Raw genomic sequence first — 25269 nt, 5'->3', positions numbered from 1 at the left:
TCTCTGCACATGTCAGCGTGTTTTCACGGACCGTGTGTCTGTTTGAAAAACACGGAGACATGTCAGTTTTCGTGGGAGCGCACGGATCACACGGACCCATTAAAGTCAATGGGTCCGTGTAAAACACGTACCGCACACGGATGCTGTCTGTGTGCAGTCCGTGTGCCCTGCAGGAGACAGCCCTACAGTAAGCGCTGTCCCCCCAGCTTGTGGTGCTGAAGCCCCATTCATTTCTTCTCTCCAGCAGCGTTCGCTGGAGAGAAGGAATGAAAAATCTTTTTTTTTTTTTTTTTGTTAAAATAAAGTTCCCGGTAATCTCCCCCCTCCCTCCCCCTGTGCGCCCGCCCGCTGGCATTAAAATACTTACCCAGCTCCCTCGATGCTTCCTCTCAGCGTCTCAGCTCTTCCTGTATGAGCGGTCACGTGGTGCCGCTTATTACAGTGATGAATATGTGGCTCCACCTCCCATAGGGGTGGAGCCGCATATTCATCACTGTAATAAGCGGCACCACGTGACTGCTCATACAGGAAGAGCTGCGACGCTGAGACGAAGCATCGGGGGAGCTAGGTAAGTATTTTAATGCCAGCGGGCGGGCGCACAGGGGGAGGGAGGGGGGAGATTACCGGGAACTTTATTTTAACAAAAAAAATAAATTTACTTTTATTCCTTCTCTTCAGCGAACGCTGCTGGGAAGAAGGAATGAATTCTGGATTCGGCACCCAAAGCAGGGGACAGGGCTTAACTCTAGCGCTGTCTCCTGCACGGTGTGTGTGGTATCCAGTCGGCACACGGCTGCCGCACGTGTGCCACACTGATGTGCCACGTAAGCACATGGACACACGGATAACTCCGGTACCGATTTTTGCGGTACCGGAATTATCTGGACGTGTGGGACAAGCCTTAAAGAGTTTTAATGGTAGCCTTTTGGTTGGACAGTGCTTACTTAGGAACAGTTTCCTTAAAGATCGGCTTGAACAAATTGACATGCTCTTTTTTAAAAAATTTTCAAGAATGAAAAAAAACTAAAAAAAAAAACTGCTCATAAGAACATCAAAGTCGATTTGCCATAGAAATGAATTGGAAGAGTTTTTGAAGAGGATTTTGGAGAATTCGAAAGTCACCGAGTTTAACAAGAGAAAGAAGCTTCAGAACACATCAGTGTTTATTGTCCTGAAGAATCTTTTTTGACCGCTGGTATTTTTTCCACACATTTTTCAATTATGTTTAAGTCGTCTTCTTTACTAGTGTTTATCGGTCATTTTTCCTTTTTTCATTTAACAATGAAGAAGCCAGAGTCACGTAGTATATTGCCCAGTCACATAGTATATAACAGTGGCCACGTAATATCTAGCACAGCCCACATAGTATATAACACTGCCTATGTAGTATACAGCACAGAGCCACGCGATATCTAACAGCCCACGTAGTATACAGCAGTGTGGGCACCATATCCCTGTTAAAAAAAAATTAAAAAGTAGTTATATACTCACCCCTGGGATCCAGCGAAGCTCCGGCAATACACACGCGGCTGCCGCCATCTTCCGTTCCCAGGATGCATTGTGAAATTACCCAGATGACTTAGTGGTCTCGCGAGACCGCTAAATCTTCTGGGTAATTTCGCAATGCATCGCCGGGAACGGAAGATGGCGGCAGGTGCTATCGGCTCGGCGGACTACGGAGGGTGAGAATAGCAGGTTTTTTGTTTTAATTATTTTTAACCTTACTTTTTTTTACTATTGATGCCGCATAGGCAGCGTCAATAGTAAAAAGTTGGGGTGACACAGGGTTAATAGCGGCGGTAACGGAGTGTGTTACCCGTGGCATAACGCGGTCAGTTACCGCCGGCATTAACGCTGTGTTAACAGTGGCTGGAGGGGAGTAAGCGGGCGCCGGGCACTGACTGGGAGTAAGGAGCGGCCATTATCTTCCGGACTGTGCCAGTCGCTGATCGGCAAAACAGCCACGACCAAACAGCGACTTGGATTTCCTTGACAGACAGAGGCCGCGACCAATGAATATCCGTGACAGAAAGACAGAAGGACAGAAAGACGGAAGTGACCCTTAGACAATTATATAGTAGACTAAATGGTGGCCCGATTCTAACGCATCGGGTATTCTAGAATATGCATGTCCACGTAGTATATTGCCCAGTCACGTAGTATATTGCACAGCCCACGTAGTATATTGCCCAGCCACGTAGTATATTGCACAGCCACGTAGTATATTGCACAGCCCACGTAGTATATTGCCCAGCCACGTAGTATATTGCCCAGCCACGTAGTATATTGCACAGCCCACGTAGTATATTGCCCAGCCATGTAGTATATTGCCCAGCCACGTAGTATATTGCACAGCCCACGTAGTATATTGCACAGCCCACGTAGTATATTGCACAGCCCACGTAGTATATTGCCCAGTCACGTAGTATATTGCACAGCCCACGTAGTATATTGCACAGCCACGTAGTATATTGCCCAGCCACGTAGTATATTGCACAGCCCACGTAGTATATTGCACAGCCCACGTAGTATATTGAACAGCCAAGACTTCGGGCACAATGTGCGTCATGTTAGCTTGCAATTTACCATCTTTTCAGTCAGCCATTAAAAGGTATCAACCACTCAGGACTCTCAAATCACAGCCAGACCACTACTTCTGTATGTAAGAAGCTCCATTGCTGAAATCTTTAATGAGATGTGCACAAAAGTTTGTATCTATTTGGCTCCACCTGCTGCTCACTGTGTGTAATGACACTCCATGTGTATTTACAACATGTGATGAGCGAATGTGCTGGGATAAAGTGTTATCTGAGCATGCTCCGGTGCTAGCAGAGTGACTTCGTCATGTTCGAATAATATGTTCGAGTCCCCACGGCTGCAGGTCTCGTGGCTGTTAGACAGCCACAACACATGCATGGATTTCCTGTTTGTTAGGCAATCCCTGCATGTGTTGTTTGTGTCTGTCAAACAGCCACGAGACATGTAAGTGTGGGCACTCGGACATATTTCGATCATGGTGAAGTCACTCATTACACAAGCATGCTCACTCATCAGTAAGAAATATATATAAAAAATGTTCTACTCACCCCTTTTTTCCCCAGCTAAATGGAAAAAAATTGAGAAAAAGTAAAAAATTAAGAAAATATACCTTAAGTTTTGACAGTTGTAAAAGTCGAATCTATCAAAATAATAAAATAGTTTAAGCCATCCCCCTAAATGTTGCAAAGGTAAAAAAGTGACAACACGGACTTTTGTCACTACATCTCAGGCAAAAAAAATGCAATAAAAATGCTCAAAACCTGTAATTTTGTACACCAAAATGACAATACTTAAAAACACCAGTTCTGTCCTGCAGCTGAAAACAAGCCTTCACACAGCTCAAGCAATGGAAAAATAAAAAAGTTACAGGTCTTGGAAAAAAGCGACACAAAGCAAATTGTTATTATTATTCTGTTTATTTAAAAAATGCATCCTTTTTCACCAGGATAATTTTTCCCACATTTTTCAGCATGTTATATGTTGACTAATGGTGTCTTTAAAAAAAAAAAAAAACAAGATTTCGCAGGGCTATGTCAATGGAAAAAAGAAAACAGGTTATAGCTCTGGGAAGAAGATAAGGGGAAAAAATAAATTGAAAAAATGAAAATTGTCCTGGTCTGTAAGGGGTTAAGCAGAGAGAGCGCTCCTCGTGTTTTTCTTCTATACAATAAAATAAAACTGGTTTTTCCACATAGTTTGTTCTGATGACGTCCAGGAAGACGGCCATTATCGGCAGGTCCCGTACCCGTCACTACATACACTGACATTGCTTTCTTTCCCGCTTTGTGGCAGACAAGCTGTAGTTTGTTGAGCATCATATCAGTGTACACACACGTCGCTGGTTTCTAATTTTTCAACAATGTATATGTAAAAATGAAAAAAAAAAAAAGATTTCTGTTTTTTATTTTTTTTTATGCATTTCAACATTTTTTTTATACAACTACAGATGGTTTCAGGTATGGGATTATTTACTGTCTTTAAATCAATGAATAAAAATATCCTTCATTAATTTTTTTTTTTCTGTAGTCAGAATTTTTTTTTATTTTTTTTTGCCTTTTCGATATTACATTTTTCCCCAAAGGTCTGCCGTCATTATCCCCAAAAATAGGACTAAGGTGCTTCAATGGACTCTGGGCTCTTTGCCCATTCAAGACATAATAAGTAAGGGCAGCCTTGTGTAATTTCGCTTTCAGCGCAGCATTGGAAGCGTTAAATGGCAGAAATCGGCGAGTTGTGGGATGGCTAAAGGCCCCCACACACATTAGACCAAAGTCGCATTTCTACTTAAAAATGATTTCCTGTGAATATGTCCACTCCTCTAGAATGTCTTTTAACAGTTACAGGCTTCCAAAGCCTCTAAGCAGTCCATTATTCTGGTGGCTCACTATTAAAGGGGTTGTCTAGGCTTGGGGCCCATTGTGAGTTGCAGGGGGGAGGGGGCGGAGTTCCGGCCGTGCATACGCGGTTGGAAATGGCGGACACGACGCACAAAAAAAAACGTTGCAAACAACGTTTTTTTGTTCCGACGGTCCGCCCCAACACGACGCAACCGTCGCACGACGGTTGCGACGTGTGGCAATGCGTCGCTAATGTTAGTCTATGGGGAAAAAACACATCCTGCAGACAACTTTGCAGGATGCGTTTTTTCTCCACAACGACGCATTGCGACGTGCGTCGTACGATGCTAGTGTGAAAGTAGCCTTAGTGTCCTACCCTTTAGGCCGGATTCACACGTCAGTGGCTCCGGTACGTGAGGTGACAGTTTCCTCACGTACCGGAGACAGACTCACGTAGACACATTAAAATCAATGTGTCTCTGCACATGTCAGCATGTTTTCACGGACCGTGTGTCCGTTTGGAAAACACGGAGACATGTCAGTGTTCGTGGGAGCGCACGGATTACACGGACCCATTAAAGTCAATGGGTCCGTGTAAAACACGTACCGCACACGGATGTTGTCCGTGTGCAGTCCGTGTGCCGTGCAGGAGACAGGGCTACTGTAAGCGCTGTACCCCCATTCATTTCTTCTCTCCAGCAGCATTCGCTGGAAAAAGGAATGAATAATCTTTTTTTTATTATTTTTGTTTTTAAAATAAAGTTGCCGGTAATCTGCCCCCTCCCACCCCCTGTGCACCCGCCCGCTGGCATTAAAATACTTACCCAGCTCCCTCGGCGCTTACATCCTCTCAGCGTCGCTGCTTGTCCTGTATGAGCGGTCACGTGGTGCCGCACATTACAGTGATGAATATGCGGCTCCACCTCCCATAGGGAAGGTATACCATCTAGCTGCCATAACATCACCCCAGAGGAGCCCTTTAAGCAGCGTCTGTTATCTGTCACCGAATACCACAGGTGGCGTCACGAACAAATTTTATTCTCAAAACCCATTTAAAGACTTTCCCTTAGGCGCCTAGGGCCACGGATCGGGTCGCAGCCACCGTGACCACCCCTTTAACCCCTTCATGACCCAGCCTATTTTGACCTTAATGATCTGGCGTTTTTTTGCAATTCTGACCAGTGTCCCTTTATGAGGTAATAACTCAGGAACGCTTCAACGGATCCTTGCGATTCTGAGATTGATTTTTTCATGACATATTGGGCTTCATGTTAGTGGTAAATTTAGGTCGATAAATTTTGCGTTTATTTGTGAAAAAAATGGAAATTTGGCTAAAATTTAGAAAATTTCGCAATTTTCAAATTTTAAATTTGTATTCTGTTAAACGAGAGAGGTATGTGACACAAAATAGTTAATAAATAATATTTCCCACATGTCTACTTTACATCAGCACAATTTTGGAAACAAAATTTTTTTTTGCTAGGAAGTTATAAGGGTTAAAATTTGACCAGCGATTTCTCATCTTTACAGCAAAATTTACAAAACCATTTTTTTTAGGGACCACCTCACATTTGAAGTCAGTTTGAGGGGTCTATATGGCTGAAAATACCCAAAAGTGACACCATTCTAAAAACTGCACCCCTCAAGGTGCTCAAAACCACATTCAAGAAGTTTATTAACCCTTCAGGTGCTTCACAGCAGCAGAAGCAACATGGAAGGAAAAAATGAACATTTAACTTTTTAGTCACAAAAATGATCTTTTATCAACAATTTTCTTATTCTACCAAGGGTAAAAAGAGAAAGTGGACACCAAAAGTTATTGTACAATTTGTCCTGAGTACGCCGATACCCCATATGTGGGGGGGGACCACTGTTTGGGCACATGACAGGGCTCGGAAGGGAAGGAGCGCCATTTGACTTTTTCAATAAAAAATTGGCTCAAATCTTTAGCGGACACCATGTCGTGTTTGGAGAGCCCCTGTGTGCCTAAACATTGGCGCTCCCCCACAAGTGACCCCATTTTGGAAAATAGACCCCCCCCCCCAAGGAACTTAAATAGATGCATAGTGAGCACTTTGAACCCCCAGGTGCTTCAGAAATTGATCCGTAAAAATGAAACAGTACTTTTTTTTTTCCACAAACATTTTTTTTAGCCTCAATTTGTTCATTTCCACATGGGCAACAGGATAAAATGGATCCTAAAATGTGTTGGGCAATTTCTCCTGAGTACACCAATACCTCACATGTGGTCACAAACCACTGTTTGGGCACACGGCAGGGCTCGGAAGGGAAGGAGCGCCATTTGACTTTTGAATGAAAAATTTGCTCCAATCGTTAGCAGACACCATGTCGCGTTTGGAGAGCCCCTGTGTGCCTAAACATTGGAGCTCCCCCACATGTGAACCCATTTTGGAAACTAAACCTCCCATGGAACTAATCTAGATGTGCGGTGACCACTTTAACCCCTTAGTGACGGAGCCAAATTTTTAAAATCTGACCAGTATCACTTTATATGATAATAATTCTGGAACACTTCAACATATCCCAGTGATTTTGAGACTGTTTTTTCGTGACACATTATACTTTATTATAATGGTAAATTTAAGTCGATATATTTTGTGTTTATCTATAAAAAATATTAGAAATATGTGAAAAATGTTAAAAAATTATCAATTTTCTAACTTTGAATGATTATCCCATTAATCCAGATAGTCTTACCGCAGAAAAACACAATAAATAAAATTTCCCACATGTCGGCTTTACATCAGAACCATTTGTAAAATGTTCTTTTATTTTGTTAGCATTTTAGGAGGTTTAAAAATGTAGCAGCAATTTTTCATTTTTTTCAAGGAAATTTACAAAATTTTATTTTTTAGGGAACTATCCATATTTGAAGTGCCTTTAGGGGTCCCATATATTGGGAAATCCCCAAAAGTTATATGATTTTAAAAACAGCACCCCCTGACATATTGAAAACTGCTGTCAGGTCGTTTATTAACCCTTCAGGTGATTTTCAGGAATTAATGCAAAGTGGCATGACAGAAATGAAAAAGTGTATTTTTACCACCTAAATGCCTCTAACTTCTGATCAGATTACTATAGCTGCCAGACTCTAAAGCCGCCATTTGGTCATGAATTGCCATCGCAAACATCAGGACCACACAATCATGATCTGAGGGCACCATTTGGGATAAAGAGGAAGCCCCCACACTCTGTTAACCATTTATATGAAGTAGTCACTATTGACAGCAGCATCTAAGGCAGCGGTTCTCAACCTGGGGGTCGCGACCCCGAGGGGGGTCGAACGACCAAAACACAGGGGTCGCCACCAGTGGCGTAGGAAGGGAGGGGGGGCGGTCCGCCCCGGGCGGCACAATGTGGGGGGCGGCCGGCGCTGCAGGAGAAGAAGAAAAAAAAAAAAAAAAAAGACGCCCCTTTAAATCTTCGGGCGGCGCCATCTGCCGCCACGACCAGGGCCAGCTCCCCCCACCCCCGGGCCCCGCCCCCGCTCTAATACTCACCTCTCCTGGTTCCTGCGGTGCCGGCAGCTGCAGCGTCCTCTGACTCTGCGACGTCTCAGAGCAGAGGGCGCGATGACGTCACTACTGTGCGCGCCGCTCTGCCTCTCTGTCCTGAGCGTCGCAGAGCCGGAGAGACGCTGACTGGCTGCACCGGACCTGCGCTAGGAATGGGAGAGGTGAGGATTTTACTTTTTTAGGTTTTTTTTTTATTTAGATGAAGAAATGTATTTATGGGAATAATATTTTTTTTTTTTTTTCATTATTTTGGAATATTTTTTTTAATTTTTTTTACACATTTGGAAAATTTTTTTTTTACTTTTTTACTTTGTCCCAGGGGGGGACATCACAGATCAGTGATCTGACAGTTTGCACAGCACTCTGTCAGATCACTGATCTGATAGGAGTGCAGGCTGCTTCACAGTGCCTGCTCTGAGCAGGCTCTGTGAAGCCACCTCCCTCCCTGCAGGACCCGGATTAGGGTTAGGGCTAGGGTTAGGGCTAGGGCTAGGGTTAGGGTTAGGGTTAGGGTTAGGGCTAGGGTTAGGGCTAGGGTTAGGGTTAGGGCTAGGGTTAGGGTTAGGGCTAGGGTTAGGGCTAGGGTTAGGGCTAGGGCTAGGGTTAGGGCTAGGGTTAGGGCTAGGGTTAGGGCTAGGGTTAGGGCTAGGGTTAGGGCTAGGGTTAGGGCTAGGGTTGGGGCTACAGTTAGGGTTGGGGCTAAAGTTAGGGTTAGGGTTTAGATTACATTTACAGTTGGGAATAGGGTTGGGATTAGGGTTAGGGGTGTGTCAGGGTTAGAGGTGTGGTTAGGGTTACCGTTGGAATTAGGGTTAGGGGTGTGTTTAGATTAGGGTTTCAGTTATAATTGGGGGGTTTCCACTGTTTCGGCACATCAGGGGCTCTCCAAACACGACATGGCGTCCGATCTCAATTCCAGCCAATTCTGCGTTGAAAAAGTAAAACAGTGCTCCTTCCCTTCCGAGCTCTCCTGTGTGCCCAAACAGGGGTTTACCCCAACATATGGGGTATCAGCGTACTCAGGACAAATTGGACAACAACTTTTGTGGACCAATTTCTCCTGTTACCCTTGGGAAAATACAAAACTGGGGGCTAAAAAATAATTTTTGTGGGAAAACAAAAAGATTTTTTATTTTCACGGCTCTGCGTTATAAACTGTAGTGAAACACTTGGCGGTTCAAAGTTCTCACAACACATCTAGATAAGTTCATTGAGGGGTCTAGTTTCCAATATGGGGTCACTTGTGGGGGGTTTCTACTGTTTAGGTACATTAGGGGCTCTGCAAACGCAATGTGACGCCTGCAGACCAATCCATCTAAGTCTGCATTCCAAATGATGCTCCTTCCCTTCCGAGCCCTCCCATGCGCCCAAACGGTGGTTCCCCCCCACATATCGGGTATCAGCGTACTCAGGACAAATTGGACAACAACATTTAGGGTCCAATTTCTCCTGCTAACCTTGGAAAAATACAAAACTGGGGGCTAAAATATAATTTTTGTGGAAAAAAAAATATTTTTTATTTGCATGGCTCTGCGTTATAAACTGTAGTGAAATACTTGGGGGTTCAAAGCTCTCACAACACATCAAGATGAGTTCCTTAGGGGGTCTACTTTCCAAAATGGTGTCACTTGTGGGGGGTTTCTACTGTTTAGGTACATTAGGGGCTCTGCAAACGCAATGTGACGCCTGCAGACCATTCCATCTAAGTCTGCATTCCAAATGGCGCTCCTTCCCTTCCGAACCCTCCCATGCGCCCAAACGGTGGTTCCCCCCCACATATGGGGTATCAGCGTACTCAGGACAAATTGGACAACAACTTTTGGGGTCCAATTTCTCCTGTTACCCTAGGGAAAATACAAAACTGGGGGCTAAAAAATAATTTTTGTGGGAAAAAAATTTTGTTTTATTTTTATGGCTCTGCATTATAAACTTCTGTGAAGCCCTTGGTGGGTCAAAGTGCTCACCACACATCCAGATAAGTTCCTTAGGGGGTCTACTTTCCAAAATGGTGTCACTTGTGGGGGGTTTCAATGTTTAGGCACATCAGTGGCTCTCCAAACGCAACATGGCGTCCCATCTCAATTCCTGTCAATTTTGCATTGAAAAGTCATATAGCGCTCCTTCCCTTCCGAGCTCTCCCATGCGCCCAAACAGTGGTTTACTGCCACATATGGGGTATCAGTGTACTCAGGACAAATTGGACAACAACTTTTTGGGTCCAATTTCTCCTGTTACCCTTGGTAAAATAAAACAAATTGGAGCTGAAGTAAATTTTTTGTGTAAAAAAGTTAAATGTTCATTTTTATTTAAACATTCCAAAAATTCCTATTAAACACCTGAAGGGTTAATAAACTTCTTGAATGTGGTTTTGAGCACCTTGAGGGGTGCAGTTTTTAGAATGGTGTCACACTTGGGCATTTTCTATCATATAGACCCCTCAAAATGACTTCAAATGAGACGTGGTCCCTAAAAAAAAATGGTGTTGTAAAAATGAGAAATTGCTGGTCAACTTTTAACCCTTATAACTCCCTAACAAAAAAAAAAATTGGTTCCAAAATTATGCTGATGTAAAGGAGACATGTGGGAAATGTTACGTATTAAGTATTTTGTGTGACATATCTCTGTGATTTAATTGCATAAATATTCAAAGTTTGAAAATTGCGAAATTTTCAAAATTTTCGCCAAATTTCCGTTTTTTTCACAAATAAACGCAGGTACTATCAAAGAAATTTTACCACTATCATGAAGTACAATATGTCACGAGAAAACAATGTCAGAATCACCAGGATCCGTTGAAGCGTTTCGGAGTTATAACCTCATAAAGGGACAGTGGTCAGAATTGTAAAAATTGGCCTGGTCATTAACGTGCAAACCACCCTTGGGGGTAAAGGGGTTAAACAGATTTGGACGGTGCAAACACTGCTCATGGCTGATGAAGCAAGTTGTCAGCTATAGTGGACAGCCGACAGCTGCTGGATTGTCACCTGTATGGGGATGCTATTCTCTTATATCTCAGGTCAGTTAACAGACGTATCGGCGGTCATTAAGGGGTTAAACCCCCAAGTGCTTCACAGATGTTTACAGCGCAGAGCCGTGAAAATAAAAAATCATTTTTCTTTCCTCAAATTATTTTTTAGCCTGCGATTTTTTCATTTTCACAAGAGTAACAAGAGAAATTGGACCCCAAAAGTTGCTGTCCAGTTTGTCCTGAGTACGCCGATACCCAATATGTGGGGGGGGGGGGGGGAACCACTGTTTGGGCACACATCGGGGCTCAGAAGAGAAGTAGTGACGTTTTGAAATGCAAACTTTAATGGAATGGTCTGCGGGCGTCACGTTGCATTTGCAGAGCCCCTGATGTGCCTAAACAGTAGAAACCCCCCACAAGTGACCCTATTTTGGAAACTAGACCCCCAAAGGAACTTATTTAGATATGTGGTGAGCACTTTGAACCTCCAAGTGCTTCACAGAAGTTTACAACGCAGAGCCGTGAAAATAAAAAAATCTTTTTTCTTTCCTCAAAAATGTTTTAGCAAGCAGTTTTTTTATTTTCACAAGGGTAGCAGGAGAAATTGGACCCCAATAGTTGTTGCCCAGTTTGTCCCGAGTATGCTGGTACCCCATATATGGGGGTAAACCACTGTTTGGGCGCACGTCAGGGCTCGGAAGGGAGGGAGCACCATTTGACTTTTCAAACTCAAGATTGGCTGGAATCAATGGTGGCGCAATGTTGCGTTTGGAGACCCCTGATGTGCCTAAACAGTGGAAACCCCTCAATTCTAACTCCAACACTAACCCCAACACACCCCTAACTCTAATCCCAACTGTAGCCATAACCCTAATCACAACCCTAACCCTAACCCTAAGGCTATGTGCCCACGTTGCAGATTCGTGTGAGATCTTTCCGCACCATTTTTGAAAAATCTGCAAGTAAAAGGCACTGCGTTTTACCTACGGATTTACCACAGATTTCCAGTGTTTTTTGTGCGGATTTCACCTGCGGATTCCTATTGAGGAACAGGTGTAAAACGCTGTGGAATCCGCACAAATAATTGACATGCTGCGGAAAATACAACGCAGCATTTCCGCGTGATATTTTCCGCACCATGGGCACAGCGGATTTGGTTTTCCATAGGTTTACATGGTACTGTAAACCTGATGGAAAACGGCTACGAATCCGCAGCGGCCAATCCGCTGCGGATCCACAGCCAAATCCGCACCGTGTGCACATAGAATTAGGCTAAGGGTATGTGCACACGCTGCGGAAAACACTGCGGATCCACAGCGTATCCGCAGCTGCGGGTCTGCAGCAGTTTCCCATGAGTTTACAGTTCAATGTAAACCTATGGGAATCAAAAAACGCTGCTCACATGCTGCGGAAAAAACTGCGTGGAAACGTAGCGGTTTACATTCCGCAGCATGTCACTTCTTTCTGCGGATTCCGCAGCGGTTTTACAACTGCTCCAATAGAAAATCACAGTTGTAAAACCGCAGTGAAATACGTGGTAAATCCGCAGCGGTTTTGCACTGCGGATTTATCAAATCCGCTGCGGAAAAATCCGCAGCGGACCAGAATACGCGTGCACATAGCCTTACCCTAACCGTAGTTCTAACCCGAACCCTAGTGGAAAAAAATATATATATATTTTCTTTATTTTATTATTGTCCCTACCTATGGGGGAGGGGTTCATTTACTATTTTTTTTTTTATTTTGATCACTGCGATAGGTTTTATCACAGTGATCAAAATGTACCTGGAACGAATCTGCCGGATGGCAGATTCGGCGGGCGCACTGCGCATGCGCCCACCATTTTGTAAGATGAGAAGACAAACATTGAGAAGACAAACGGACACCGGGAGGCTCAGTAAGAATGAGGGGGTGGATCGGAGCACAGGGGGGGGGGGGTGGATCGGAGCACAGCGGGGGGGGGGGGGGGGGGGAGCGGACAGGAGGACTGGGGAGGAGATCGGTGGCGGGTGGCAGATCAGTTTTTCCAGCCATGGCCGATGATATTGCAGCATCGGTAATGGCTGGATTGTAATATTTAACCACTTTTCAAAGGTGAAATATTAGTTTTCTCTGAAATTTCATTCAAAGAAAAAAAACCTAGCTGCAACCATTGATCCATGCTGCCAGTGATGGAAAGAGAACATAGGAGGGGGTTCCACTAGTTGAACCTCTCCAGGACTCATATAGGGATCCCATTTCTGGGACCCCCAACTGCCGTGAGCCTGGAGGTCTACTGACCACTCTTTAGCAGAACTGCTGCTCCTGGCTGATGAATATATATATATATATACACACACACACACACACACACACACACTCGAGTCCCCGTGGCTGCATGTCTCGCAGCTGTTTGACACATACAGTGATTGCCTGTTTGTTCGGTAATCCCTGCATGTGTTGCACCTGTCGAACAGCTGCAGGGACTCAAGCATATTTTTCGAGCACACCGAAGTCACTCAGTAAGCACCCGATCATGCTCATATCCGAGCACGTTCGCTCATCACTAGTAATAAGTCTATAACAATATTCTATAGAACTAATTTCACACTTTCAAAATCTCTGAATGCAGGTTTTAAGTCCTCCGAATATTTTTTGTTTTTAATACATAATATGCAATGCATTATGAAGTGTGTTACATATTAGAGAAAAAGAAAAGAAAGAAAAAAAAAAAAAAAAAAGCAGAGTTGGAAATCACATACATATTTAAAAGGAAACAGTTCCAAAGCATAAAAAAAAAAACAAAACAAAAAAAAAAACACACAACTATCAATTGTAATTATGACAGGAATAAAATATTTAAGAAAAATAAAATAATAGCCAGAGGTTCACATTTCCTGCAAGGACTGACATACATGAAGAAAAAAAAAAAAAAAAGTTAACCATATTCCACATAGGTTTCTTCCTGAGGTACACTGTTGATCACAATACGTGATGCAGTTTTAAAAATCTTGACTTTAAAAATTGCTAAAAAGAAAAAAATATATTCAATTGTTTCACAATTTAGATCACGGCATGTAAATTGTGTGAAAAAGCTACCGTATCTATAACACAATATATACATACATGATTTTTGCAGATTTTTTTTCCATAAAAGATATACAAGAGGCCGATTTGTGACAAACTAGAGCTATATTTTAGGAATGTCAGAAGCTTCAGGAGGTTGTTGGATTTGCGCTGAGAGAATACAGATCTCTATACATCTTCAGCTCCTTGTTTTGTCTTTCCAGCAGGTCGCGGTGTTCCTCCAGGCATCTAATGTAATCTGTCCTCCTGAGTCGACACGCTTTCGATGCTTCTCTACAAGCGGTGAAAGGCAAAATACCCAAAAAAAAATAATAATATTGGCGCATGAGATTATATAAAATACATTATCCTACAAAGAAATAAAATTATCCATATTGTCATTTACACTCCTGATTTGTTGGAAACCTAAATGAATAGGACTTCTATCCCAGACTCACAGTCCACCTTGGAGTCCGAAATTCAACCGCGTAGGCCAACGCCTCTATCCAAGTCCAAAAAAAACAAAAAAACGTTATTCTGCTTTATGACAATATAGATCTTTGAGGGCTTTGAGTTCCTCAATCAGAGTCTTGTTTTGGTTCTCAAGTACAGCCACACGATTCTCAAGACACTTCACGTATTCCTTCTTCTTCTTACGACACTCCCGAGCGGCTTCCCTAGGACCAACATAAAAGACATAACTGTGGAAAACGGCCATGTTGAGACACACGAGTAGCGGCCCCCACCTTCACATTGGTCATGCAATAATAGCAACGGGACAGCGCAGGAACAGGTTAACAAGCGCCGGATCAATGCGTAGAAGAAAAAAAATAAATAAATAAATAAAATAATATCTTCAGCCGTAATGAAGACGTGGAGATTTCCAGCCTAAAAATCAAACTTCAGAATGATTGAAACAGAAGCAAGAAGACAGACTGCATGCAAAGCGGAGAAGCCCCCCCCCCCCCAAAAAAAAAAGAAAGTAAGACAAAAAATTAGATAAAACCAGCAAAAAGATCTCGAAAGACAGCTAAGAGACATATGAATGAAGCAAAGTTTTTGCAAAAGGGAGTCATAAAACCGTTTCTCATAACCAGAGTCAAAGTTTGGGATGGAGTCTGATTTTAAATGTTTACTTTTCCTAACTTCAATATTGATTACCGATTTTTAGGATAGGTCATCAATATCAGATCAATAGGGGACTGACTCTGGACCCCCTACAATAAACGGATTCCCTTGAAATGAGTGAGCTGCAGTACCACTCATGACCAGCACACAAGGTATGGCGCTGTGGGAGTTCTGGTGAAATGAAGCTCCTTCAATCAGCAGATCTTGGAAGGAGACCCCCATTAATTTGGCAATGATGACTTCTCCTGAGGATAGGTCATCAAGGTTTTTTGTTCTGGAAGAGCTTTCTTCTTATCAGTTGCCTTTTCCAAGAGGTCATCTAGGGAAGGCCCAAAAACATAGTCACCCTTAAATGGTATGGCGCATAATTTGGCCTTGGAGGCGATATCACCAGACCACATCTTGAGCCAAAGAGCTCTTCTAGCTGAATTAGTTTGCACTAATGATCTGGCGGCAACTCTGACGGTTTCCATAGAGGCATCCGCCAAGAACCCAGTAGCTCTAAGAAGACTAGGTAGAGAATCCAGCAACTCGCCCCTAGAAGTACACCTGGGATATATGGAGATTCCAGTTCTCCTAACCAGTGGAAAAGGGCTCTAGCCACACAAGTTGAAGCAATATTAGCTTTATGGGCTCCCGTAGAAGTCTCCCAAGATTTCTTCAATAGACTTTCGATTTTCCTGTCCATTGGATCTTTTAATTGCAAGGAGTCTTCAAATAGAAGAGCCGTTCTTTTAGCCACTCTTGCCACTTGTGAGTCGACCCTGGGGACATCCCATTTGGCCAAATCTCCTTCTTCTAAGGGGAATCTGTGTTTCATCTCAGAGGGAACACCGAGGCGTTTTTCTGGCAGTTCCCACTCTTGATTAATCAGATCAGTTATATTAGAGTGAACTGGAAATCCTACACGTTTCCCCTTAGGCCGGCGTCACACTAGTGTATTGCATCCGATGCGATATGCTAATGACCCTCGGCTCCCGCTCGCAGCAGAGCAGGAGCCGAGTGTCATGCGTCTGTGCTCCGATTCTCTCGCACAGGGAGGATCGGAGCACAGCTGCCGAGGAGGCGGAGAAATGAATTTCTCCATCTCCTCCATTGCTGGGGTCCGCTTATAGAGCACAGCACTGGGATGATATCCGAGTGGTGTGCGCTGTCTCACTCGCACCCATAGGCTTATATGGGTGCGAGTGAGCCGAGAGTTTTCCTCGGTCCGAGACAATCGCAGCATGCTGCGATTGTCTCGGACCGAGGAAAACGGCCGACAAAAAGTCGGCTGCTGGGAGCGGCCCCATATGTTAACATTGGTCCGAGTGCGATGCGATTTTTTTTTTGCTCCTCATCTAACTGTTGTATCCGTGCGTGGCACTAGGTTTGCCTCTCCTTTTTCCATTGTATCTTCTCTTTTACTCTGGTTTTTATTGTCATATTTATATGTAATATTTTAGAGTCTTCTCAATAAAATTGTTTACTTTAGCTCTTGTGTCCATCTTTTTCTTGGTTATCTATTATATTAATTATGGCGGAGCATTTACTTTGATTGCCCTTTTTTATAGGTTTACTAACTTGTGGGACAGTTTTATAGGTCAGGTCGTTACGGAAGCGGCGATACTAAATATGTGTACTTTTATTGTTTTGTTTTTTTATTATTATTATTATTATTATTTAGATAAAGTAATGTATTGATTGGAGCAATTTTTTTTTTTTTTATTTAGGAATTTTTTTTTAACTTTTCCCCAGGGGAGGGGCATCACATTATATTGACAGATCGCTGATCTGACACTTTGCTGCTCTGAGCAGGCGCTGGCAAGCCACCTCCCTGCAGGACCCGAGATACAGCCCCGCGGCTATTTTGGATCCGGGCCTGCAGGGAGGAGGAGGTAAGAGACCGTCAGAGCAACGCGATCACATCGCGTTGCTCCGAGGTTCTCAGGGAAGCCCGCAGGGAGCCCCCTCCCTGCGCGATGCTTCCCTATACCGCCGGAACACTGTGATCATGTTTGATCGCAGTGTGCCGGGGGTTAATGTGACGTGGGCTGTCCGTGACCTATCCTGGCACATAGTTGACACCCGGCCGCGATCCCCCCGTGAGCGCGGCTGATCGCACTGGATGTACTATCCCATCACTGGGAATTAAGTCCCAGGTCACCTTGACGGGATAGTACGTCCAATGGGATTAAGGGGTTAAGCAGTAGCATAGAAACCAGAGAGAGCAGCATGCAGGACAGCAGGAGAATGAGGTTTAGATCATGGAAAGGAACACTTAGAGTGTAATACCGGAGGACATACAGCAAAGTTCAGATTATGGCCAACGTTATGGAATGCTAGATGTTTCGCCTAAATGCTTAACCTGGAGTGCAGTAACTACAGAGCACAATAGACATTTACACTGGCCATGGTGAACACTTGTATTTGATATATAAGCTAGAAGGCTCATGATGGCACTGCTCAGTCCTCCTGGCACAGCACTGGTTAAAGAAGCACTCCTGTTAGTTTAGGACTCCCTGAACAAGTGTAAATGCTAGTGTTGCGCAGTGTCGGTGTTTTAGTATACTCACTAATTGCTGTCTGCTCCGCTCCTCTTCTGAGTCACGGCGATTCAGACTCTCTGGATCACACTGTGGTCTCTGCGTGACCCTACGGAGCATCAGAACAAAGCCCCATAGACTTCCACTGTAAAAGACTTCCGGCTCACACACAGAGCGCAGCACACACACAGAGCGCAACACACACACAGAGCGCAGCACACACACAGAGCGCAGCACACACACAGAGCGCAGCACACACACACACAAAGCGCAACGTGATCCAGAGAGTGTGAATCGTCCTCACGTGTTTCAGTAGAGGAGTCGAGCCGCGCTGGATACTGGTGAAGATGGTCTTCGGTGACTATAATAACACGCCGGTACTGCACTACACTAAAATTTACGGCATTAAAAAAAAAAAAAAAAAATTTAACGGGAACGCTTCTTTAACTTTGGGGGTATGTCCGGGCTCCATAACACTGGCCAAATTAAATCTAACTTACAGGGGTATTCCAATTATAACTACTAGATCTGTGGAGGATTGACTGCTAAGACCCCAACTGATGATAAGAATGGGGGCTACCGTTTCAGTGACTCTCTAGAAGACTGGACATTACGGAGCGCTATACTCCACTTCCTCCGCCAGTGCCATAAGCTGAGATTGGAGTGACAGCAAAGATGCTCGACCACCAGTCTGATCCAATGGGGAGGGGACACAAGTCCCCATTAATGATCTCAGCAATCAGAACCCCAACTGATCAGTAGTCACAACCAGTAATTAATAACTCATTAGAACTGGAGTACCCCTTTAAGTTTACTTTATGTGGCCAATTACCTGTTTTTCATTAGTCGCAGCTCTCGCTTCCGCGTTGCCTCCTCCGCCAACTGCTGAGGGATGTGCAAGTCTGTCGATGAAGCGGCCAAAATGATTCCCTGAGGCAATCCAGAGCCCGGTGTGTGAATCTGGTGCACTGGCATCTCTCCAGTAGCAGCTGCAATGTACAAATTAAGAAATTCTCATTAATAGAGATTTAGTCATGTCTGTTTTGAATAAATGAAGCTTTTATGGAGTAGATCTGTCCCTCCTGCGTCACCATAACCGTCCCTAATATAAGTGTATCTTTTATACTTCTCAAATACTGCCCATTACTAAACCACTATGATATGGTACCCCTCCCCTGCACCACCTGATGTCATATGCGCTGTACCAGTGCCACTAACTACGTGATGTCATCACTCGGGAATCTACCAGGACAAACAACCCAGACGGAAAGCTTTATAGGAGAGTTTCAGCAAATAAAGATTATCCATAGGAGAATGACCAGGTCAGATGTGGAAGAATAAACTAGAGATCCAACAGTATAGATGTGTGTGCACCTATATATACTATTAATATAGTCTCCTTACACCGGCTTGGCACTCTCCACAAGGAGAAATGTTACCCCCTTACACCTCACCTATCAGAATCCTCTGATCCAGCCAAATCAGAACTCTGCTTTGCCCTGATGAGTGGCAAAACCCCAGAAACATGCGCTTGCAAAAGAAGTGTCTGGTTTGGCTTCTTATCCCAAGTCTTATGAGAAGGTTCTTGTTAAACAGTCCATATTGAGTTTTTGGGATTGCTATCCCCAATAGGTAGCACTAGAACTCCTGTCTTGTTCCTCTGTGATGATGATACTGCCATGGCAGCGTTATCTGCACTCCAGTGCTCCAATAGTTAAAGGCACTTTGCACTTACAATAGGTCATATCTAGTTATCTCAGTGGTGGAGGCTGTGACATCATTCCGCCTCCTCCCTTATTACACCTCCATGAGTAATGTGGTCTAGTCGTGACCTTGATCGCAAGAGCTTGATCGTTCCCACGACCATTGAGACGAGCCAAAATAGTTATTATTTATACATATGGAAGACGGACAAATGGCAGCCAAAATGTAAAAGCAGAGGTCAACCCGTGCCAGAAAACTGTCTACATAGAATTCCTCAGGAGACTGAATATGGAAACAGGACTATTCACCACGATGTGGTACCTACTGTACACAGGCTCTAGAGGGGCGAGAGACCGGAGGGCCGGAGTCAGCCGAGATACCTAAAAGCCTAATGGCCCGGTCATGGGTTAATATAGCCAGAAGTGAGTAATGTACACATACACGTAAATATTACATCACGCTCAGTCACAAATTTGCTTCTGTGTGTTGATAAACGAGTTGCCGAAGCTTGTTGGATGAATGATCAGATGCTGCTGTTATCTGCACACAGGGAATCCGATGTATTTAGCCAATTACTGTTGATACACAGGGGGGAGTGACCTCTCCCGTACAGGGGCCCACCGGGGAAATACACCGCCTCTCCCACGCAGGGGCCCACCGGGGAACACACATTCTCATGGACAAAAATTTTGAGAATGAGACAAATATTAATTTTTCCAAAGTCTACTGCTTCATTTTTTCTAATGGCAATTTGCATATACTCCTGAATGTCAGAGTGATCAGCTTAACAGCAATTACTGTACTTGCAAAGTCAATATTTGCCCAGAAAATGAACTTTAACCCCCAAAACACATTTCAACATCATTGCAGTCCTGCCCTAAAAGGAGCAGCTAACATCGTTTTAGTGATTGATCCATTAACACAGGTGTGGGTGTTGATGAGGACAGGGCTGGCGATCAGTCATGATTAAGTAAGAATGACATCACTGGACACTTTAAAAGGAGGCTGGTGCTTGGTATCATTGTTTCTCTTCAGCTAACCATGGTTATCTCTAAAGAAACACGTGCAGCCATCATTGCACTGCACAAAAATGGCCTAACAGGGAAGAGTATCGCAGCTACAAAGATTGCACCTCAGTCAACAATCTATCGCATCATCAAGAACTTCAAGGAGAGAGCTTCCATTGTTGTCAAAAAGGCTCCAGGGCGCCCAAGAAAGACCAGCGAGCGCCAGGACCGTATCTTAAAACTGTTTCAGCTGCGGGATCGGACTACCAGCAGTGCCGAGCTTGCTCAGGAATGGCAGCAGGCTGGTGTGAGTGCTTCTGCACGCACTGTGAGGCGGAGACTCTTTGAGCAAGGCCTGGTTTCAAGGAGGGCAGCAAAGAAGCCACTTCTCTCCAGAAAAAACATCAGGGACCGACTGATATTCTGCAAAAGGTACAGGGAGTGGACTGCTGAGGACTGGGGCAAAGTCACTTTCTCTGATGAATCCCCTTTTCGATTGTTTGGGACATCTGGAAAACAGCTTATTCGGAGAAGAAGAGGTGAGCGCTCCCACCAGTCTTGTCTCATGTCAACTGTAAAGCATCCTGAAACCATTCATGTGTGGGCTTGCTTCTCAGCCAAGGGAATCGGCTCACTCACAGTCTTGCCTAAAAACACAGCCATGAATAAAGAATGGTACCAGAATGTCCTCCAAGAGCAACTTCTCCCAACCGTCCAAGAGCAGTTTGGCGCCCAACAATGCCTTTTCCAGCATTATGGAGCACCTAGCCATAAAGCAAAGGTGATAACTAAATGGCTCATGGAACAAAACATAGAGATTTTGGGTCCATGGCCTGGAAACTCCCCAGATCTTAATCCCATTGAGAACTTGTGGTCAATCATCAAGAGACGGGTGGACAAACAAAAACCAACAAATTCTGGCAAAATGCAAGCATTGATTATGCAAGAATGGACTGCTATCAGTCAGGATTTGGTCCAGAGGTTGATTGAGAGCATGCCAGGAAGAATTGCAGAGGTCTTGAAGAAGAAGGGTCAACACTGCAAATATTGACTTGCTGCATTAACTCATTCTAACTGTCAATATAACCTATTGGTACTCATAATATGATTGCAATTATATTTCTGTATGTGAAATAAACATCAGACAAACACTAATAAAAACCAGAGGGCAGCAGATCATGTGAAAATATAATTGTGGTGTCATTCTCAAAACTTTTGGCCATGACTGTATGTGTATATACATATGTATATTATGTCTGTGTATAAATTATATCTACATACAGTATATATCTCTCGCTACATATACACACGTAGCAACGTATACGCACAGACATGTATACACCCCCCATGTACATCGATAGCTACATGTACACACAAATGCGCCCATATACATCCATAAGAGAGATATATGTATATATATGTATATATATATATATATATATATATATATATATATATATATATATATATATATATATATATATATATAGACATACCGCCGGTTCAACCGCACCGGGGCACAGAGCGGGAGGGGGGCCCAGAGCAGGAGAGGGGGCCCCGACGGCGGCGGACATACACGGCATTGTTGTGATACCTGTAATCCTGTAATGAGCGCCGCGGTACCCAGTGACCGCTGGTGAAGACGCTGCCGTGCCCGGAGTCTGCGGAGACCATCTGTCCACAGTCCAGGAGAAGGAGCTGGGAGCAGGTGAGAATCATATTTACCTGTCCACGATCCACACGCCGGGCGCCGCTCCATCTTCCGTCTCTCCGCACTGACTGTGCAGGTCAGAGGGCGCGATGACGCATATAGTGTGCGCGGCGCCCTCTGCCTGATCAGTCAGTGTGGAGAGACGGGACGGTGAGGACCAGCGGGCAGTTACGAGAGGAGAGTGTGTCATTTTTTATTTTTTTTTTTATTGCAGGAGCAGCATTTATATGTGGCACAGCTTTATATGGAGCATCTATGGGGCCATAATGAGTTGTATGGAGCATTATGTGTGGCGGCACAGCTTTATTTGAAGCATCTATGGGGCAATATTCAATAATGAATTGTATGGAGCATTATATGTTGCGGTATGGGGGGGGGGGGGGGGGGGCAGGAAGGTTTCTTGCACAGGGGCCCTCTGCAGTCTGTGTATATATATATATATATATATATATATATATATATATATATATATATATATATATATATATATATATATATATGTATATATATATATATATATATATATATATATATATATATATATATTACACACACACACACGTAGCTATGTATACACACACACACTGCCCATTACACCCACACACAGTGCCCATTACATACACACACAGTGCCACTCACACAGTGCCCATTACACACACACAGTGCCCATTACACACACACGTAGCTATGTATACACACACACACACACTATACCCACACACAGTGCCCATTACACCCACACACACAGTGCCCATTACATACACGCACCCAGTGCCACTCACACACACAGTGCCCATTACATACAGTGCCCCAGGAAGATTTTTTGCACAGGGGCCCTCTGCAGTGTGTGTGTGTGTGTGTGTGTGTGTGTGTGTGTGTGTGTGTGTGTGTGTGTGTGTGTGTGTGTGTGTGTGTGTGTATGTATATTTTACACACACACACACGTGGCTATGTATACACACACACACACACACACACTATACCCACACACACAGTGCCCATTACACCCACACACAGTGCCCATTACACACACACACACACACACACACACAGTGCCCATTACACCCACAGTGCCCATTACATACACACACACAGTGCCCATTACATACACACACACAGTGCCCATTACACACACACAGTGCCCATTACACACACAGTGCCCATTACATACACACACACAGTGCCCATTACATACACACACACAGTGCCCATTACATACACACACACAGTGCCCATTACATACACACACACAGTGCCCATTACATACACACACACAGTGCCCATTACATACACACACACAGTGCCCATTACATACACACACACAGTGCCCATTACATACACACACAGTGCCCATTACATACACACACACAGTGCCCATTACATACACACACACAGTGCCCATTACATACACACACACAGTGCCCATTACATACACACACACAGTGCCCATTACATACACACACACAGTGCCCATTACATACACACACACAGTGCCCATTACATACACACACACAGTGCCCATTACATACACACACACAGTGCCCATTACATACACACACACAGTGCCCATTACATACACACACACAGTGCACATTACATATACACACACAGTGCCCATTACATACACACACACAGTGCCCATTACATACACACACAGTGCCCATTACATACACACACAGTGCCCATTACATATACACACACAGTGCACATTACATATACACACACAGTGCCCATTACATACACACACACAGTGCCCATTACATATACACACACAGTGCCCATTACATATACACACACAGTGCCCATTACATATACACACACAGTGCCCATTACATACACACACAGTGCCACTCACACAGTGCCCATTACATACACACACAGTGCCCATTACATACACACACAGTGCCCATTACATACACACACACAGTGCCCATTACATACACACACAGTGCCCATTACATACACACACACAGTGCCCATTACATACACACACACAGTGCCCATTACATACACACACACAGTGCCCATTACATACACACACACAGTGCCACTCACACACAGTGCCACTCACACACAGTGCCAGGCTCCCCCGCACGGTCCACCCAGCACAGCCGGAGCTGCCCCCTTCCTCCCCGGCTCAGTGGCCGCACTCACCCCACATGTTCCCGGCAGGGTCGGTCCCGCAGCGCTCGGTGCCGCGGGGAGGCTGGCTGTGGCCGGCTCTGCTGATGACGCGGCTCGGTGCTGACGTCAATGTGCATCTTGTTTAGTGTGACATTTCCACTTCCCCGGCTGTAACCAGATTCCAGGAAATGTCATGACGTCAGCGGCTGCGTCCGAGGGGAGGGGCCGGGCAGCAGCTGACAGCCGGGGCTGCTCCCCCTCCGCTCCCCGGAGATCGCACAGCTCCGCTCATCCAGAGCCCGGCCCCCACTGGCTGCCCATGCTGGGAGTTGTAGTGCCAGTGCCCCGGGACAGATGAAGACAGCCGCTGAGGCCAGTCAGTGTAGGTGTCAGGAGAACTACTGGAGGCGGCATGTTAGGAGTAGAAGTCCTGGACAATGACTGACACTTACCGTAGTCATCTCTGGTCACTGCCATGTCCCCGCCGTGCTGCTGTGTCTGCTGTCAGTGCAGCCGCTGCCGCCTATTAATGTGCGCGGCCGATGACGTCATCGTGACGTCACTGCACAGTGCAGGGTGAGCTGTGCTATGTGTACAGTGCTGAGAGGAGGCACCTGCAGTACTGACGTGTACTGGTGATGACGTCATAGTGCACAGGGGAACATCCCCAGAGCAGAGGGTATAGGAGGGGGGCCACCCAGAGCACAGGGACTATAGGGGTCCACAGAACTGAGGGAATATAGGGGGCCACCCATGGCAGAGGGTATACAGGGGGCCACAGAACTGAGGGAATATAGGGGCCCACCCATGGCAGAGGGTATACAGGGGGGCCACACAGAGCAGAGGGTATACAGGGGGCCACCCAGGACAGAGGGTATACAGGGGGCCACAGAACTGAGGGAATATAGGGGGCCACCCATGGCAGAGGGTATACAGGGAGCCACAGAACTGAGGGAATATAGGGGGCCACCCATGGCAGAGGGTATACAGGGGGCCACAGAACTGATGGAATATAGGGGGCCACCCAGGACAGAGGGTATACAGGGGGCCACACAGAACAGAGGGAATGTAGGGGGGGGGGGGGGGCACACAGGGCAGAGGGTATACAGGGGGCCACCCAGGGCAGAGAGTATACAGGGGGCCAC

General features: G+C 45.0%; 1 protein-coding gene across 2 annotated transcripts; it reads right to left on the bottom strand.

Annotated features, from left to right (window-relative positions):
* Positions 1-13492: 13492 nt before the first annotated feature.
* On the bottom strand, positions 13493-24656 carry CREM (cAMP responsive element modulator). 2 transcript variants are annotated; one of them, XM_069729687.1, is made up of 3 exons: positions 24577-24656; positions 18411-18567; positions 13493-14602 (listed from the first exon to the last, which is right to left on the bottom strand). In XM_069729687.1, the coding sequence occupies exons 1-3, from the start codon at positions 24599-24601 to the stop codon at positions 14458-14460; spliced, it is 327 nt and encodes a 108-aa protein (XP_069585788.1). In that variant the 5' UTR covers positions 24602-24656; the 3' UTR covers positions 13493-14457. The 2 variants fall into 2 exon arrangements, with proteins under 2 accessions (XP_069585788.1, XP_069585789.1); XM_069729688.1 differs by lacking the exon at positions 24577-24656 and adding an exon at positions 24155-24435.
* Between the last annotated feature and the right edge of the window lie 613 nt (positions 24657-25269).

The sequence above is a fragment of the Ranitomeya imitator genome, chromosome 6 (assembly GCF_032444005.1).
Source record: "Ranitomeya imitator isolate aRanImi1 chromosome 6, aRanImi1.pri, whole genome shotgun sequence".
In the NCBI taxonomy this organism is placed as follows: domain Eukaryota; kingdom Metazoa; phylum Chordata; class Amphibia; order Anura; family Dendrobatidae; genus Ranitomeya; species Ranitomeya imitator.
The sequence above is the reverse complement of the archived record's forward strand: the minus strand, read 5'-3'. Positions and strand labels throughout refer to the sequence as shown.

Bases quoted from the DNA above. Each gene is read 5' to 3' on its own strand.
- CREM (XM_069729687.1), bottom strand. From the start codon at position 24,601: ATGGCAGTGACCAGAGATGACTACG. The intron at 18,568-24,576 runs GTAAGTGTCAGT...TGTACATTGCAG, and splicing joins AGTGACCAGAGATGACTACG to CTGCTACTGGAGAGATGCCA. The intron at 14,603-18,410 runs GTAATTGGCCAC...TGTTGGTCCTAG, and splicing joins CTGCGACTAATGAAAAACAG to GGAAGCCGCTCGGGAGTGTC.